Source organism: Suncus etruscus, chromosome 5, assembly GCF_024139225.1.
Source record: "Suncus etruscus isolate mSunEtr1 chromosome 5, mSunEtr1.pri.cur, whole genome shotgun sequence".
NCBI classification, from domain to species: Eukaryota; Metazoa; Chordata; class Mammalia; order Eulipotyphla; family Soricidae; genus Suncus; species Suncus etruscus.
Genome location: NC_064852.1, coordinates 79215339 through 79230603, shown reverse-complemented (window position 1 = coordinate 79230603; position 15265 = coordinate 79215339). Strand labels below are relative to the sequence as shown.

The 15265-nt window shown below is 33.6% G+C and overlaps 1 protein-coding gene across 1 annotated transcript; it reads left to right on the top strand.

The window, feature by feature from the left end:
* Positions 1-8278: 8278 nt before the first annotated feature.
* GCG (glucagon) lies at positions 8279-14855 on the top strand. Its single transcript, XM_049773367.1, has 5 exons — positions 8279-8375; positions 10018-10179; positions 11780-11917; positions 13920-14060; positions 14703-14855. Coding segments are annotated over exons 1-5 (534 nt in total). The 5' UTR covers positions 8279-8283; the 3' UTR covers positions 14704-14855.
* Positions 14856-15265: the final 410 nt, after the last annotated feature.

Here is a 15265-nt window from a genome sequence, read left to right as displayed (position 1 = left end):
TGGGGCTACACCAATGGTGTTCAGGGCTTACTCCTGGCTTTTCACTCAGTGATGATACCTGATAGGGCTCAAGGTGATGATGGAAATCAAAACCCCTTTATCAGTGCCCTACCCACTGTACTACCTCTCTGGTCCCCCTACCACACTCTTGACAAATGAAAACACCTAAGTAAAAAACTCATGTCCATAATACAGATAATTCCAACTCTCCTGAAAGTTAGTTAACTCCCAGAAAATCTTTTTCCTTATAACTTTAGTTTTATCTACTCTTAGATTTTATATATGGGTTCAAATATAGGTTTTTTGGGGGTTACTTTTCTCACATTAGGCATATTTGTGAAGTTTAGTCATGTTGCTAAATTACTAGCCCTTTTTGTTATTGTTGAATAGTGTTCCATGAATTTCATACTAAAGCTTTTATATCTTTCCTCTTGTTGATGGACAGTTTAGTTGTTTCCTATTTTAAGTAGTCATAAACAAAGCTGCCATGGTCATTTATGTTCAACTCTCTTTGGGAGCATATGCTTTCATTTCTTTTGAGTAAAATACCTCGACATGAAATTTCTTAGTCAAAGGAAATTTGTATATGTAGATTTGAAGTGGTTTAACCTTTTCCCACAGTTTCTGGGGAAAGTACTCCTTTTATATTTGCATTTTTAAGAAGCAAATAATTTAATAAAATGACTAAAAAATTATGAACAATGTAAAAATACATACTGAAGAACATTATGTTTTTGACCCTACTCTTTATCCTACAAATAAGCATTCCCTAATTTATTACTCATTATTTTTCTTTATTTCTGTTCACTTTTTCCAGTAGTATTACTATTGTACATTCAACTTCTTCTCTCTCTTAGTATGTTTGTTGTGTATTCTTCCTTTTCTTTAAAAGAAAGCAGTTATAGGGCTGGGGCAACATAGTAAAGTGGGTAGGGCACACGCTTTGCATAAAGTCGACCTGTATTTGATCCCAGCACCACATAAATTTCCTCAAGCAGTATTAATATTATTTCCTGAGCAAAGAGACAAAAATAAGCCCTGAGAATTTCCAGGTGTGCTTCTTCCACCGCTTCCAAAAATATAGTTATAAGTAAAGACATGTGTTTGCTCCCTTTCTCCTCTAACACAAAGGTTATTTATCCTTTGTCTAAACACTGCTATAATGATAGCCCTTGAGTTTATTCTTATATTTTACTATTACACACAATATTGCAATAAAGGACATAGTAACATAATTGTGCAGGATACATCTCTCAGATGTATGCTTTACATTTTGAAGCCAAAGTTGTAGGTATTTGTGATTTTGATCATGTCAAATTGCCTCCCAAAAGAGCAATAGCATATTGTATTCTCATCATTGGGCAGAAGATAACCCTTATCCGTCAAATAGCCATCAGAATGCACTACCAGCCTGAATTTCTCCCATTTACAAACTTTCAAATTTTCACCTAGATATACTGAGCTGCTTAGAAAAATAAAGAGCCAACTACTCCAGAGCAATGAATTTATAAGTTGGGGACTTAAGAAGAATCAAATACATAACCTGTGGCTACTAAATACAAAACCTCAATGTAGAATTTTACTAAAAAATAAAGAATTTCAAGAACGTTAGAATAGAGAGTAAATATGTTGACATCAGTGGCTCCCACTTGAGTGTGGATTAATTAACACAAAGTGCAGCATCAGCATCAATGTGTAAAGCCAAATCCTTATAGCCGCATAATTCTTTAACCAGGTGATTTCAATGAGTGATGCAGGTTGTGGTATCATGAAAATGGAGCCAAATGTTATAAAAAAAAACAAACAAATTTACTAATAGGTTCCTTAATTAATCTTAAAATGTGATGCAAATGTTTGCTTTTCACTCTATATAATAATTATGTTTTGCATTAGTTATATTTTTAAATTGACTTTTTTGAGAAGGTACATCACTGCTTGTGTTACTAATTACCACATCACTTTTATGTGGTAATTTCACATAAAAACAGACATCCCTGCCTGCTTTGTGATGGATGACTTCCCCCCAAATTTCCTTGCTTCCAGTTAAGTGTTTAAAAACTAATCATATAAATGTAGAACTGCACTTTTTCTGTCTCATATCAAAATAATTTTTATGTTTAAAAATAAAGGCCAGAAGGAAATAGGCTTGGCATGACCAATGAAAGACAGTACACAAATCCAAATTGCATTTGAAGTCTGTCCTAATTTCTGACAACAAAAAACCCATTAATGAGCTTTATTTGCCCCTCCCTAGTAGAAGTGCTATATTCAGGGCTCTTAATGCTTCTTGAATTCTCAGTTATCAGTTCGCTTATTATGTTAGGATTGGGGTGCAGGTTGTGAGGTGCACCCTCAGGAATCAATATTGATGGCTGGATATGAACAGAGGAAATTTCCTGACGGAACAAGGAATGTTCCTTTGAGATGAAAGAAAACAAATGAGATTGAGGGAAAGAAACAAGTTTTATAGTGAGATATTGGGAGGGAATATTTATTTTGATGCCAGGCGCTGTGTTAAGAACTTTTAAGGCACCATATTCAAACCTCCATTCCTAGGATGCTTCACAACCTGGCATCACATGTAAAGGAACAATAGCTATGACTGGCAGAGACAAATATAAAGAAATGCCAATAAATTATTTAAAAATTATATGCCACATATTCATTAATATTTGGGTGGTTTAGAGAACAATTTTATAAGCTATATTAATGAATCTATACTTCAAGCTCTTATTTTAAGTGTATTCTATTTATACCCATAACCCTTAACAACATTCTTTTTTTTTTTTCCTTAACAACATTCTCTGCTCTCTCACCCCCTCTGCTGGCAGTGCTAAGAAGCTGTCCTCGGCTTAAAATATCAATCTAAGGAGTGAAGAAAGGAAGAAAACCACTTTTATTATTATTATTATTATTATTATTATTTAGTTTTTGTGCCACAGCCGGTGATGCTCAGGGGTTACTCCTGACATGTGATCAGAAATTGCTCCTGGCTCAGGGACCATATGGGACACCAGGGATCTAACCCTGGTCCATCCTGGGCAGCCACTTACAAGACAAACACCATACCGCTGTGCTATCGCCCTGGCCCAAATGTATATTTTAAATAGCAGTGCTTCCCAAGATTAATATATATACATACATACATGTATATGAATTAACTAGATTACTTGGTAAAAATTCAAATTATTTTTCAGTAAATCTTGGCTTGGACTCAATTTTCTGCATTTCTAGAAAGTTCTTTATTATTACTGGTCCTTGTACTATATCCTGAATAGCCAGGCTTTGTACAAACATTATAATTACAGATTAAAAAACTCTTGAGTTACCTAACTTATACAGCTATCTCTATATGCAGTTATACAAATTATCCTTGTATAACTCTCTCTTTAGCCTTAAAATTCCACTACATTCAATGAGGGCTCATTTTAAAAATTAAGATTAAAGTCTTTGGAGATGTTTCTCCACAATTTTATCTCTAAAATCAGCTTTGTCATAGAACATTGGACTCTACATGGAACATTGGGAAATGTTGCGATAATATTGTAAAATGCAAACACCTTTGTTTTTGAAGAGACATCTAATAAATGTAATCACTTTTGACAAATAGAATCAGGATGCAAATAGTTTAAATCAGAATGCAAAGGCACAGAGATATTGTGACTTGTCTCAAGTGACACATATTGTTGATGGTATGAAACCAATAATACTGATTATACTGAAATTGTCTAAAAGTTGTCTATTCAAATTATTTTCTGTTTTCTTTTCTAATGTGACCATGCTCATATCTGCTGACTCCTATAAATCATTGAAGTTCTAAATGACAGACTCAAAGCTCAGGAACTATGATAATATGTATTGTATCTCAATAGGTTTTCTCCAATCTCATTCCTTTTAAAATCAATGTCCAGTTCTCTTCTTTTTTTTTTTTATGGGGGGGTCACACCTGGCAGTGCTCAGGGGTTACTCCTGGTTCTATGCTCAGAAATCGCTCCTGGCAGGCTCGGGTGATCAATGGGATGCCTGGATTTGAACCACCATCCTTCTGCATGCAAGGCAAATGTCTTACCTCCATGCTATCTCTCTGGCCCCCAGTTCTCTTCTTAGTAAAATTATTCATTATATATGTGTATATATATTTATTAAAATAAAAAAACCTTACTAAATTTTGCCTAGTTATATTTACCTGTTGTGGATATTTAATCATCTTTTACTTTTTTGATAAATATAATTTGTTACATGACATTTAATTGACTTTTTAAAAATTCCCTATATGTGTTGGAGTGATAGTGGGGTCCTTGTCTTGCACACAGCTGGCCCAGATTCAGTCCTTGACATTGCATATTGGCTCCTGAGCCTCCCACGAGTAATTCATGAGTGTATTTTCATGAGTAACCCCTCAGTACTGCCAGGTGTAACCAAAAAAAAAACTAAATAAAAGAAACAAAATAGTTTAATATCTATTGTTTTGGAGATCTAGTACAATGGGTAAGGTACTTGCCTTGTACACAGTCAACCAGGATCCAAATCCTGGCATGCCATGAGTCCCAGCAATAGACATGCCCAAGAGGAGAATCTGGAGAAAACCCTAAGTACCACCAGGCATGACCCCAAAACCAACAAAGTCATAATTTATATATTATAAATTAATTCCATATTGTGGGCATGTGATTATCCTTTTTAAGCATATTGTGAGTGAATGGTTTACTCTTTGGGTAGATGAAATGGTCAGTTAGGCATTTTATTCAAATAAATTCATCACAAGTAAGTCGTCAAGAAAAAATTGTAAGACCTTCAATTAAACTATACTCAAAGTGGAACTAAGCAGGAACTATGCAATGACTTTTGTCTTCAACCTCAAAATTCACTTTACGTAAGTGATTTTCATGCCTGAGTAAGGGTAAAGATAAATTTCCAGCTATCTGTTCCATTCTCCCCGTACCCCGCCCCGCCAAAAAAAAAAAAAAAGGCAAGAAAGTAAATAAAAAAGTTTCCTTTACTCGATGTCTCATCCAATGTAAGCATAACATGCAGATGAACTGAGTGGGTGAGTGAAATCGTTTGTAACAAAACGCTATTATTTACAGATGAGAAATTTATATTGTCAGCATAATATCTGCGAAACCAAACACTGAAGAGAGTATAAAAGCAGTGGTCTTTGGTGTGGGAGTACAGAGCTCAGGCCACAGCACACCCAAAGTTCCAACAAGCGGGACTGATCTCTCCTTCTCTCTCTCACATCTCTGCACCAGAAGGTAAGATTTCTATAGAATGACTATGAGATTGTAAATCCTATCTTGAGTACAGATAAGTACTTTTCACAGGGCAAAGTATTATATATTATTATGCTGGTACTTTATACACTATACTGATAATACATTGAATAGAGTTGAGATCAAATATGATATAAAATGCAATACATTTTTTCAACATTCTGGTCATTAAATGGAAGAAATAACTTGATACAAAGATATATAGTAGAAAAATGTATTCAAATCAAGGCACTTGTTACAGGATTTAACTGTTAAGAGGACTGAATTGTTAAAATGAATACTAACATTTTGTAAAATAAATATTTTGCCTTGGATTTTATGAATGTGTATGTCACTTTGAACAGAAGGCGCCTTTTAAATACAGCTTAAATGTGTCCATTAGAGAGGCTATAACAGCAATTGCTCCTTGCCAGTAAAAACTTATGGTTATCCAAAAGAGCAGAATCAACATCATCTTTCAAGTACTCAAATTTATTATGTCTATCAAAAAATCAAAGTCCATGAAATTAACTCTTTTTAAATGTGATACAACGTATTTGGTTCAGGGGACAAGTAGCATCAAATGCTGGGAATTCTTTGGCTGGAGATGTTATTTACTCTGTACTGAAGACCAATAGTAATAAACAAAAGATGTCCACACACTAAAAAAATTTTTAGTAAATCTTTTTTAGGAAAAATGGGCATTTTAGTAGTACCTATTTAAATCTATTAAAAACACACACACTTTTATAAATAAACTCAATGAAAACAGCAATTTTGCTTGTTTTTTTCTGTGTGTGTTTTTTTGTGTGTGTGTGTGTTTTTTTTTTTTTACAAAATTAAGGAGCTATGAGAGGAGATGAGTTAGCTATAGTGAAAGTATTTGACTTACTTCAATCATGTAAGTCAGATATCCTTAAATAAGGATATCCGAGTGTAACCACCTTGCCTAGGACTGACTAATTTCTCTTATAATAATAATAATAATAATAATAAACCCTTTTATATAAAGATTTCTATTACTATCATATTTTTCTTTTAAATTTGAATGGAATGTGTTGTTCTTGTAAAACTTTTTTTCCTTTATTGGACTACCAAAATTAAAAGAACAGAGGGAATACTTGGAAATTTTATTGAGTAATATTTTGATATTATAGTAACAAATACTTGTTTATTTTAGTAGTGGAATTCAACATCAAACCTTATTCTTTGATTTTTTTAATGGTTCTATAGGATTTCATAATATGAATAATAAAATTTAAATAAGTAATTCCTTTTTTTCAGTAGAACTCATTTTACTGTAAGTCGAGGACTTTAAAGATTGACTTTTGTATGGTTGCTTCCTCATCATTTCCCAGAGTCGCAGAATGCCACCTGCCTGAAATTGTCTTCAAACAACATAATAGAAGGAGACTGAAACTTTTAGACTTTGGAATAATTATGGAAGATGATTGTTTAAGATTCCTGAAAGCCTGAATTTATCACATTAGTTATAATCAGAAATCTACTTAGATGACAGGGTATCTATCCAAAGTTTACTGACTGGATAAAGCAGAGAGTCAGAGAGATTCAATCTCTGGAATTTCATATGATCCCCCATGTATCTCCTAAGTATTAGTACAGAGCCAGGAGTAACCCTGAGCATTTCCAAGTGTTCCCCGCGCCCAAAAGGGAAGCTTAGGAAAATGCTAAATTATTAATTTAGTGCATATGCTTAAAAATGGTGAGTATATCTTTATAATATTTTCCTTTGTCTTGTTGACCACTTAACCTAGAGAGCTTTATAATTAAAAAGATAAAAAGCACTACAGGTATTGTCTCCATGTTTTCATACCAAATATAATAAAAATGTCTATAAATGGTTGATAGTTAAAACATATTTGAAAACATTTATAAAACATTTTATTTCAAAGCAAATGTCTTTTGATAAAGATACTACTTATTATATTATTTATGAATAAGCAGAATCAGACTTGGAGAAATCTCCACTCTCACAGCAAACACAGACTGGAATGTAGCAAAGAGAAGTCCAGGCCAATTGGTGTACAAAAGGTTTTCATTCAGAAAATAGAGGATCTTGTTCAGTGAGGATATGCTACTCTGCATTCATGGTGGTCCTCTGCATAAACACAGAATAATCTTTTCCATCTTATCTCCTTTCAAGGCATTTGCTTATCAAATAAAAACAATAGCTAGGTGTATTCCTCAACCAGGGGTAGGTGTCACTAGCAGTGAATGGCATGTCCAAAATTAAATCCAGTTATAAAATATCCTGGGAACTTCCAAGACTTTAAGAAGCAATCATTAACTTTCATCATGACAGTGATCTCTGAATTTCTTAGCTGTGATTGTTCAAGTTGCCAGAAGCATTAGTTCTTGTTGCAAATTGCTTGTCTTTAAAATGATTTTTTTCCCTTTAATTTAGAACAGGTCAAAGCACCCTAAAATACCTCAAATCTGTTGGCCGCTTTATAATTACAAAGTCTAGACCAAGTTACACTATTTAAAATATAAATGAATAATACATCTGAACCGACAGCTGGTATGCCAAGTTGTAGCCTGAGGCTGCTTTAAGATGGTTGAAATGCAGTATAATGTAAATGCTTGGAAGTGAAGGACTATTAATTGAAAGCCAGACTGATAGCGAAGGGGGGAGGCATTATGGATAAGGTGCCACTCAGGCTAACCATATGTAGCATATCATCTACAGTGGATATTTTAAATGTTTATCATGGACATTTTTTATTTCAAGTCTGAAAATGAGCCTTCTAATCATTAACAGAAGTATCCTACAGTAATAAAGCAGTTTAGTGGTAGAACACATCTTTTGATCTCTTTTTTAACCATAAAAGTATATCATACTATTTGAAATAAATATGACAATAGAATAAAATTGATTAGTTTTATTTCTATTTAAAATTTTAACTTGGTTAAAATCAAATCATATAAACTGACATGCTTAAACATAGTGGCCTGTTTTCACTTCTTCCCCCCTTCTCCCAAACCCTGACTGTTTCCACAGGCAGCAAAAATGAAAACCATTTACTTGGTGGCTGGATTGTTTGTAATGCTGATTCAAGGCAGCTGGCAACGCTCCCTTCAAGACACAGAGGAGAAATCCAGGTATTAAATCTTCAGACTGCAACCAATAACACAACACTGTGGTTGGAATGCAGTCTAGGGAAACTGAATAGCGAATAGTTGTCAATAATTTAGAGTTTATTGTCTAGAGTTTTCAAATACTTTAGCTATAATTGTGACTAAGACTTTTCTGGAATATAGGTAAGGATATGTATTGTTTCATAACAAAGGGAATTTGAGCATGTTTTTAAAATCTGTTTTATCAGAGTGTATTACTCCTGTACATCTTGACTGTCACTAATAGTACCTATTAATTATTTATACTAACATTTTAATTTTTATTATGTAAAAAAGTTTCTTATTAATTACAAAAGTCATATATGTGTATAATAGTAATAGGCAAAAATCCATAAGTACACAAGAGTCACTGTCCAAAATAACTTCAGAATTAAAAATTTGGTGAGTTACTTTCCTATGTTTTGCATGTACTATTTAGAAATATATCTCTGATGAATGTAACTTTGTGTTTTACTTTTTCTCTTAGCACTGTATTAGAAAAAAATAGATTTTCTATTACCATTAAGAATTTATAAAATGTTAAATTGAATGGCTGCATACTATTTCATCTCATAAGTATATTTATTTAGTTATTCCACCTAATTAAATACTTCATCATGCTCTAAAATGTCTTACAAAGAAGTATGCATTTCCTTCTACGTTCCTTACAATTTTCTGAAGATAAAAATCTTGTAAAATTACTGTGTCACAAGGTTTGCATGAGTAAAATATCATGTAATATTTTGCCAGCTTGCTTTTTAGGAAAATTATACACATGCTCAATTCTACCCACAGTATAAAAATACTAATCTCACAATATTTTCCCAGAATTTAATCTCTAATAATTTGACAGGCAGAAGTATTATCTCATTTCTTTTCTAAATATTACCACATTGAATATTTCCCATATTTTCCTAGTAAACTCATTGTTGATTACTGCCATGTGGAATAACCTTTTTTGTTTGTTTGTTTTTGGGCCACACCCAGTGATACCCAGGGGTTACTTCTAGCTATGAGCTCAGAAATCGCTCCTGGCTTGGGGGACAATATGGGATGCCTAAGGATTGAACCCCAGTTCGTCCTAGGCTAGGTCAAGCAAGGCAGATGATACCTTACCCCTTGTGCCACAGCTCTGGGCCCATGGAATATCCTTTTTTGTTTAAAAATTTCAAGTATGTTTTCCTTGTATTTGAGCTTTTTATAGTCTTTATTCCTCCATCAACTACCATATATCAGATAATTGTGCTCCTCTTTTATATTAATATAATCAGCATATAAAAGAAACATCTGCCCTCAGATTTGTGATTCTTTACTTAATTAAAATATTCCAGTAGTCTATTGGCATTACTAGCATAAACAGGAATAAAACAGTTGAAATAAGTTTATTTTATTGAATTTCAAAAAAATTAAATGAAGCTAGTTGAAAAAGACTGTTACCAAAATTACAATCAGTATTTAGTTAAACTATGAGATTTCCTTTGGAAAACCATGTTCTCTTTAAAGTACTGAAATATTTAAGTCATGAATATTTCTTCCTCCAGCTTTAGGTGGTCTTGTATTTTGCAGAGAAGATACTTCTTATGTCTCCTTTATAGAATTCAGTTGCCCCCATCATTGTTCTTTGCAGTTCATTCCCAGCTCCCCAGACAGACCCCCTCAATGATCCAGATCAGATAAATGAAGACAAGCGCCATTCACAAGGAACTTTCACCAGTGACTACAGCAAGTATCTGGATTCTAGACGTGCTCAGGACTTCGTGAGGTGGTTGATGAACACCAAGAGAAACAAGTAGGTGTCTGAACCTAGTCTGAAACTTGTACAATTTATTACATCATACATATAAAATTTCCCCTGGCAGCCATAAGTTATCATAAAATGTCCCATAAATTATTTCAATTTCAATGTCTTTCAAGGTTGATGATATTGTCCTTTGAAGGTCAATTCCCATTCCCTCACCACTCTAAGTCTTTTGTCCACCTTTGGTGGGGCACAGATTTTAAATTATTTCCCTTGTCATTTGACAGTATATTTTCTCTTCTTCATTTTTCTTTAAAATTAAAAACTGACCTTTTTGTGGTAGATCTGCAAGATTAAAAAACTTATTTATGACCAAAAAAATAGAGTAAATGCAACATTCCTTATATGGTTCAAACTTATAACTTTGATCACATTTAAAGTATCCCCTAGCCAAGTTAATCGTGGTAAGGAATGGAAACAGATGCAGTTTTTTTCTTGTAGAATACAATCCAAAATACATTTAAAATCGTAGCCTAACTGCACAGCATAGAGAGAAAAGAAGGCAAATAAGAACACAAATCTATCATAAAGCATACATTTTAATGCTGGATTTTCTTTGACAGTGTTGGGTTTTTGCTGCATCTAGGCTACTGGAGGATATCATCTGCAAGGGTTTCACAGAGATGGTAGAATTTCACAAATTTTTTGGAGGATAGCCCACAAGGGGAAGGAAGTTATGCATACAAAGTAGCTGAAGGAATCTAAAAATCAGGAAAAGGGCATAGATTTATCTTGATAAAATGGAAAAGATAGAAAGTGTGTGTGAGAACAGGAGAGAACATGAGCCAACAGGAGGAACAGAAGAGTAAGAATGGTTAGCCAGAAGTTTTTACATGGGAGAAAGTTTTTCAGGAAAGATGGTGGTCATGATCAGAACAACCACAAGGACAATCTATTAGGGATGATGGATATGACCACTGAAAAGAAGAGAGATATCTCATGATACTACCTTCATTTATAATATAATGCCTTGGTAAGTGAAAATAAAACGGCCTTCACTCTCAGGCCATATTTTTCTGTGCAATTAAGATAAAAGATTCCAAAGGGTCATTTATATGCCAGGAAGACAGGACACTTGGCACTTGGCAAGTCAGCTCCACAAAGCAGTTTTTACATACGGGTGGATGTTGTAGGCTCATCTTCTTACCCTTCATATTGGTACCCTTCACTGAGAGAAGATCTTGCAGTTTATTGAATCTATTACCATTGTCTTTTTAGATAAAAGTTTAAGATGATTTACTGAATTCCCTTATACAAGAGTAACAAAAAACAGCCTTATTTAAGACAGCTTAGCACAATGGAGAGGCCATACACATTGAGAGTAAAGCAACTGAAGCTGTTATAATCAATTGTACATACAGAAGCAGTGAGTAGAGTAGAAAGAGCTTTAGTTCCTCTTACTAGCCTTTTTCCACCTTCAATATCAGTGATTAATAAAGTTTTTTTTAAATAAAAATCTTCTTTATCTTCATCTCCCAAATCTTCTTAAACCCCTACAACATAGAATCTTCCAACCTGAAGCTGTCACTGTTTATAGATGAGAACTTGCTGAAAAGACAGATCTTCAATTTAACTTTCACATTTTTTTGAGGAATAACATTGCCAAACGCCACGATGAATTTGAGAGACATGCTGAAGGGACCTTTACCAGTGATGTAAGTTCTTATCTGGAAGGCCAAGCTGCCAAGGAATTCATTGCTTGGCTGGTAAAAGGCCGAGGAAGGAGAGAGTAAGTCTGTATATTCTTATTTAACTTTTTTTTCTTTTCATAATCCTGAAAAGAGACTATAGATCTCTATATATGAATGTGAATCACAGAAACAATTAGTATAACATCACCATATAAAGAAACTGCACCTACAGGTGGGAAATGGCATATGAAAGTCTAGTTGGCTTCATTTTTGGTTACAGGCATTCATTAGGGTCAAAAGGCCACATTTCTTACTTATTATAAATGTTTTGTAACTAGAATACTGATTTATTGATGATCCAGGACATTTTTGAAAATAGAGTGCTTTTAATAGGACCACCAAAACAATATGCTTAAATCAAGACCTTAGCATAAAATATAGAAATAAGGGGCCGGGCGGTGGCGCTAGAGGTAAGGTGCCTGCCTTGCCTGCACTAGCCTAGGACGGACCGCGGTTCAATCCCGCGGCATCCCATATGGTCCCCCAAGCCAGGAGCAACTTCTGAGCGCATAGCCAGGATTAACCCCTGAGTGTCACCGGGTGTGGCCCAAAAACCAAAAAAAAAAAAAAAAAAATATATAAATAAATATATATATATATATATATATATAGAAATAAGGAAAAAAGAAAAAATGATGTGAAAACATGAAGTTTGATATTGCTGGAGAGACAGCATGGAGGTAAGGTGTTTGCCTTTCATGCAGAAGGATGGTGGTTCGAATCCCGACATCCCATATGGTCCCCTGTGCCTGCCAGGGGGCGATTTCTGAAGATAGAGCCAGGAGTAGCCCCTGAGTGCTGCCGGGTGTGACCCCCCCGCCAAAAAAAAAGAAAATGTGAAGTTTGACTTTTTATATATGCACATATAATTAGCATATATTTGTTTGTTCATAAATATTTGCAAACTATGTGACAATGACTGAAAAGAACCAACTTAAGATGTTCAATAAAATACTACTCAAAATGTTGTTTATGGGAATTGTCCACTATATCATAAAATACCCATTATTTAGTGATAACTGTAACTATTAAAAACAAAGTTGAAAATGAGGCTAAATGAAATCTTAAGGATCTTCTACAGCAAAATATACACCTGAGCCCTTTCACTTTTTTCTTGCTAACTCAGTTTTTCAAATGAGATTTAAAACAAGTTGTGGGAACTCATCCACAAGACAAAAACAATAAGTATTATCACTTATTTTTCAAGCATTCATGGTTAAACTTAGAGAACTAATGGTAAAAGCTGAGGATATAGGTCAGAATTAAAGTTTCTATTTGGCATATGTGAGATGTCATAAATTCAATATCTTGCAGTCTAGGAAAAACATAAAATAAAGTAAAATGGTCTCTTATCCTTGAGAATATTTTATGGTGTTTTAAAAGGTCACAAAAATTACTGCATTCAACCAAAGAGTAAATCTAAGGCTTAGGGAAGTGAATAAGCTAATCCCTTCCATGCCTGATGCCCCTGAAATAGATCCCAGCACGACCAAGCCTGGTTCTAGAATTAAACTATCCAGTCCATACCACCTGATACCTTTCCATTTTTTTGTTTATTTTGTAGTGTGTTCGGGCTGTACTTGGTAGTTCTCAGATTTTGCTCCTTGATCTGTACTCCAAGGATCTCTCTTGACCATACTTAGGGGAGAGCAATGTCAAATAGAACTGTGCAAGAAAAGGGTCAGAACTCCTATTTTATCTCCCTGGCCCCAGTTTTTGATATTTAAATACTGCACTTTGCAGGGCTATTTTAACAATCCCTAGTTTAAGGAACTCTATTAATTTTTCAAAACAGCATTCTCAATAATGTTTTCTAAATTGGTAAAGGAATATACAAAAATTGTTGAAGTAACCAATATTCTTATAAATAAAATTAAATCAAACATGTTTTATAGCTCAACTCAACTCTCCTTCTTGATTGAGTCTCAGACTGGCTTACTGCATTCTTAGTGACCCTCACACATGACCTGTGATAGGTAATCACACTGCATTTACTTAAAACATTTGGTGAAATGCTAATTTTATTTATTTTTTTCTTAGTTTTCCAGAAGTGGCCATTGTTGAAGAACTGGGTCGCAGACATGCTGATGGTTCTTTCTCTGATGAAATGAACACTGTTCTTGATACTCTTGCCACACGGGACTTCATAAACTGGTTGCTTCAAACAAAAATTACAGAATGGTAAATTCAATTTAAGCTAATTCTGAAAGCCACCAAAACTTTAAAATTATTATGCTGTTGGGTTAAAATCAAAACTATAACTTGTTTAGGAGTACCTTATATATTCATTTTAATCATCACAGATTTAGCCATTCATCCATTAATTTTTTGAATGTCAATAAGGTATGAGGCATTGGGAACACTGATATGAATAAAACATGGTGATGTTAAATCATTCATATATTAATGTCACATTACAAATTGCTATATGTTGCAATGTTTGCACAAAGTAAAATATCAGTATATGTAGTATTGCATACTTAATGTATTAGGCAAAGTAGTAATAACCTAAACATTGCCAAAAATAACCCTTTTCTTTATGAGTTATAAATGTTTATGTAGTTATTCATAATCTTTGTAGTTCTCATTAAGGGAAATTGGATAAATGTTTGAATAAAATATTTTAATAATCAAAAAAAGATTAACTTATTTCTAAGATGAAAGGACTGACAGTTATTTTATTAAAATAAAATACAGAAATTTTTCTGAGTAATTTGACACCACCACTTGGATTTTTATATATATATATGTATATATATATATGTATATATGTATATATATATGTCATGTTAAATCACTCTCTCTTTTTTTTTAATTCTTTAGAAAACAGGTTTGCACTACTCAAGATCATTTTCACCGCATCATCTGCCAGTCATCACAGGAATGTTAGAGATTTTCAAGTTTTGTAAATGTAAGAGATGTATTCTGAAGCCATGTTGCTTTGCATGATAACAAGAATAATTTTTTTCTAATACTGTATAGCCAAAAGATTGTAAATTGCATAAGTCATTGTCAAAATATTCCTAAGTTTTCAGCTTTAACATGTAAAAATGAAGGATCTCTTATTTTACTCTTATTTTGGCTGAAATGACCTAACAGCTTTCACTTGGCAAGGAAATTGTTTTTTGATATTATAATTTGTAGATATAAATTATTCCAATCACAGAAATTTCTGCATTATAATGATAGGATAAGAGAAGAACTAGTAGGAATAGGATAAGGAAAGACATGGTGATGACGCTGGAAAGATTTTCCTTCTTGAAACTTTTGTCATAAAAATGCTCTGCTTTCAATATATTAAAGATAGACTCAAATAAAAATATCAAGCTTCTTTGCCGTTGTCTGTTTTCTCTCTTCTTTAGGACTGGTTTCATCTATATGCTCCC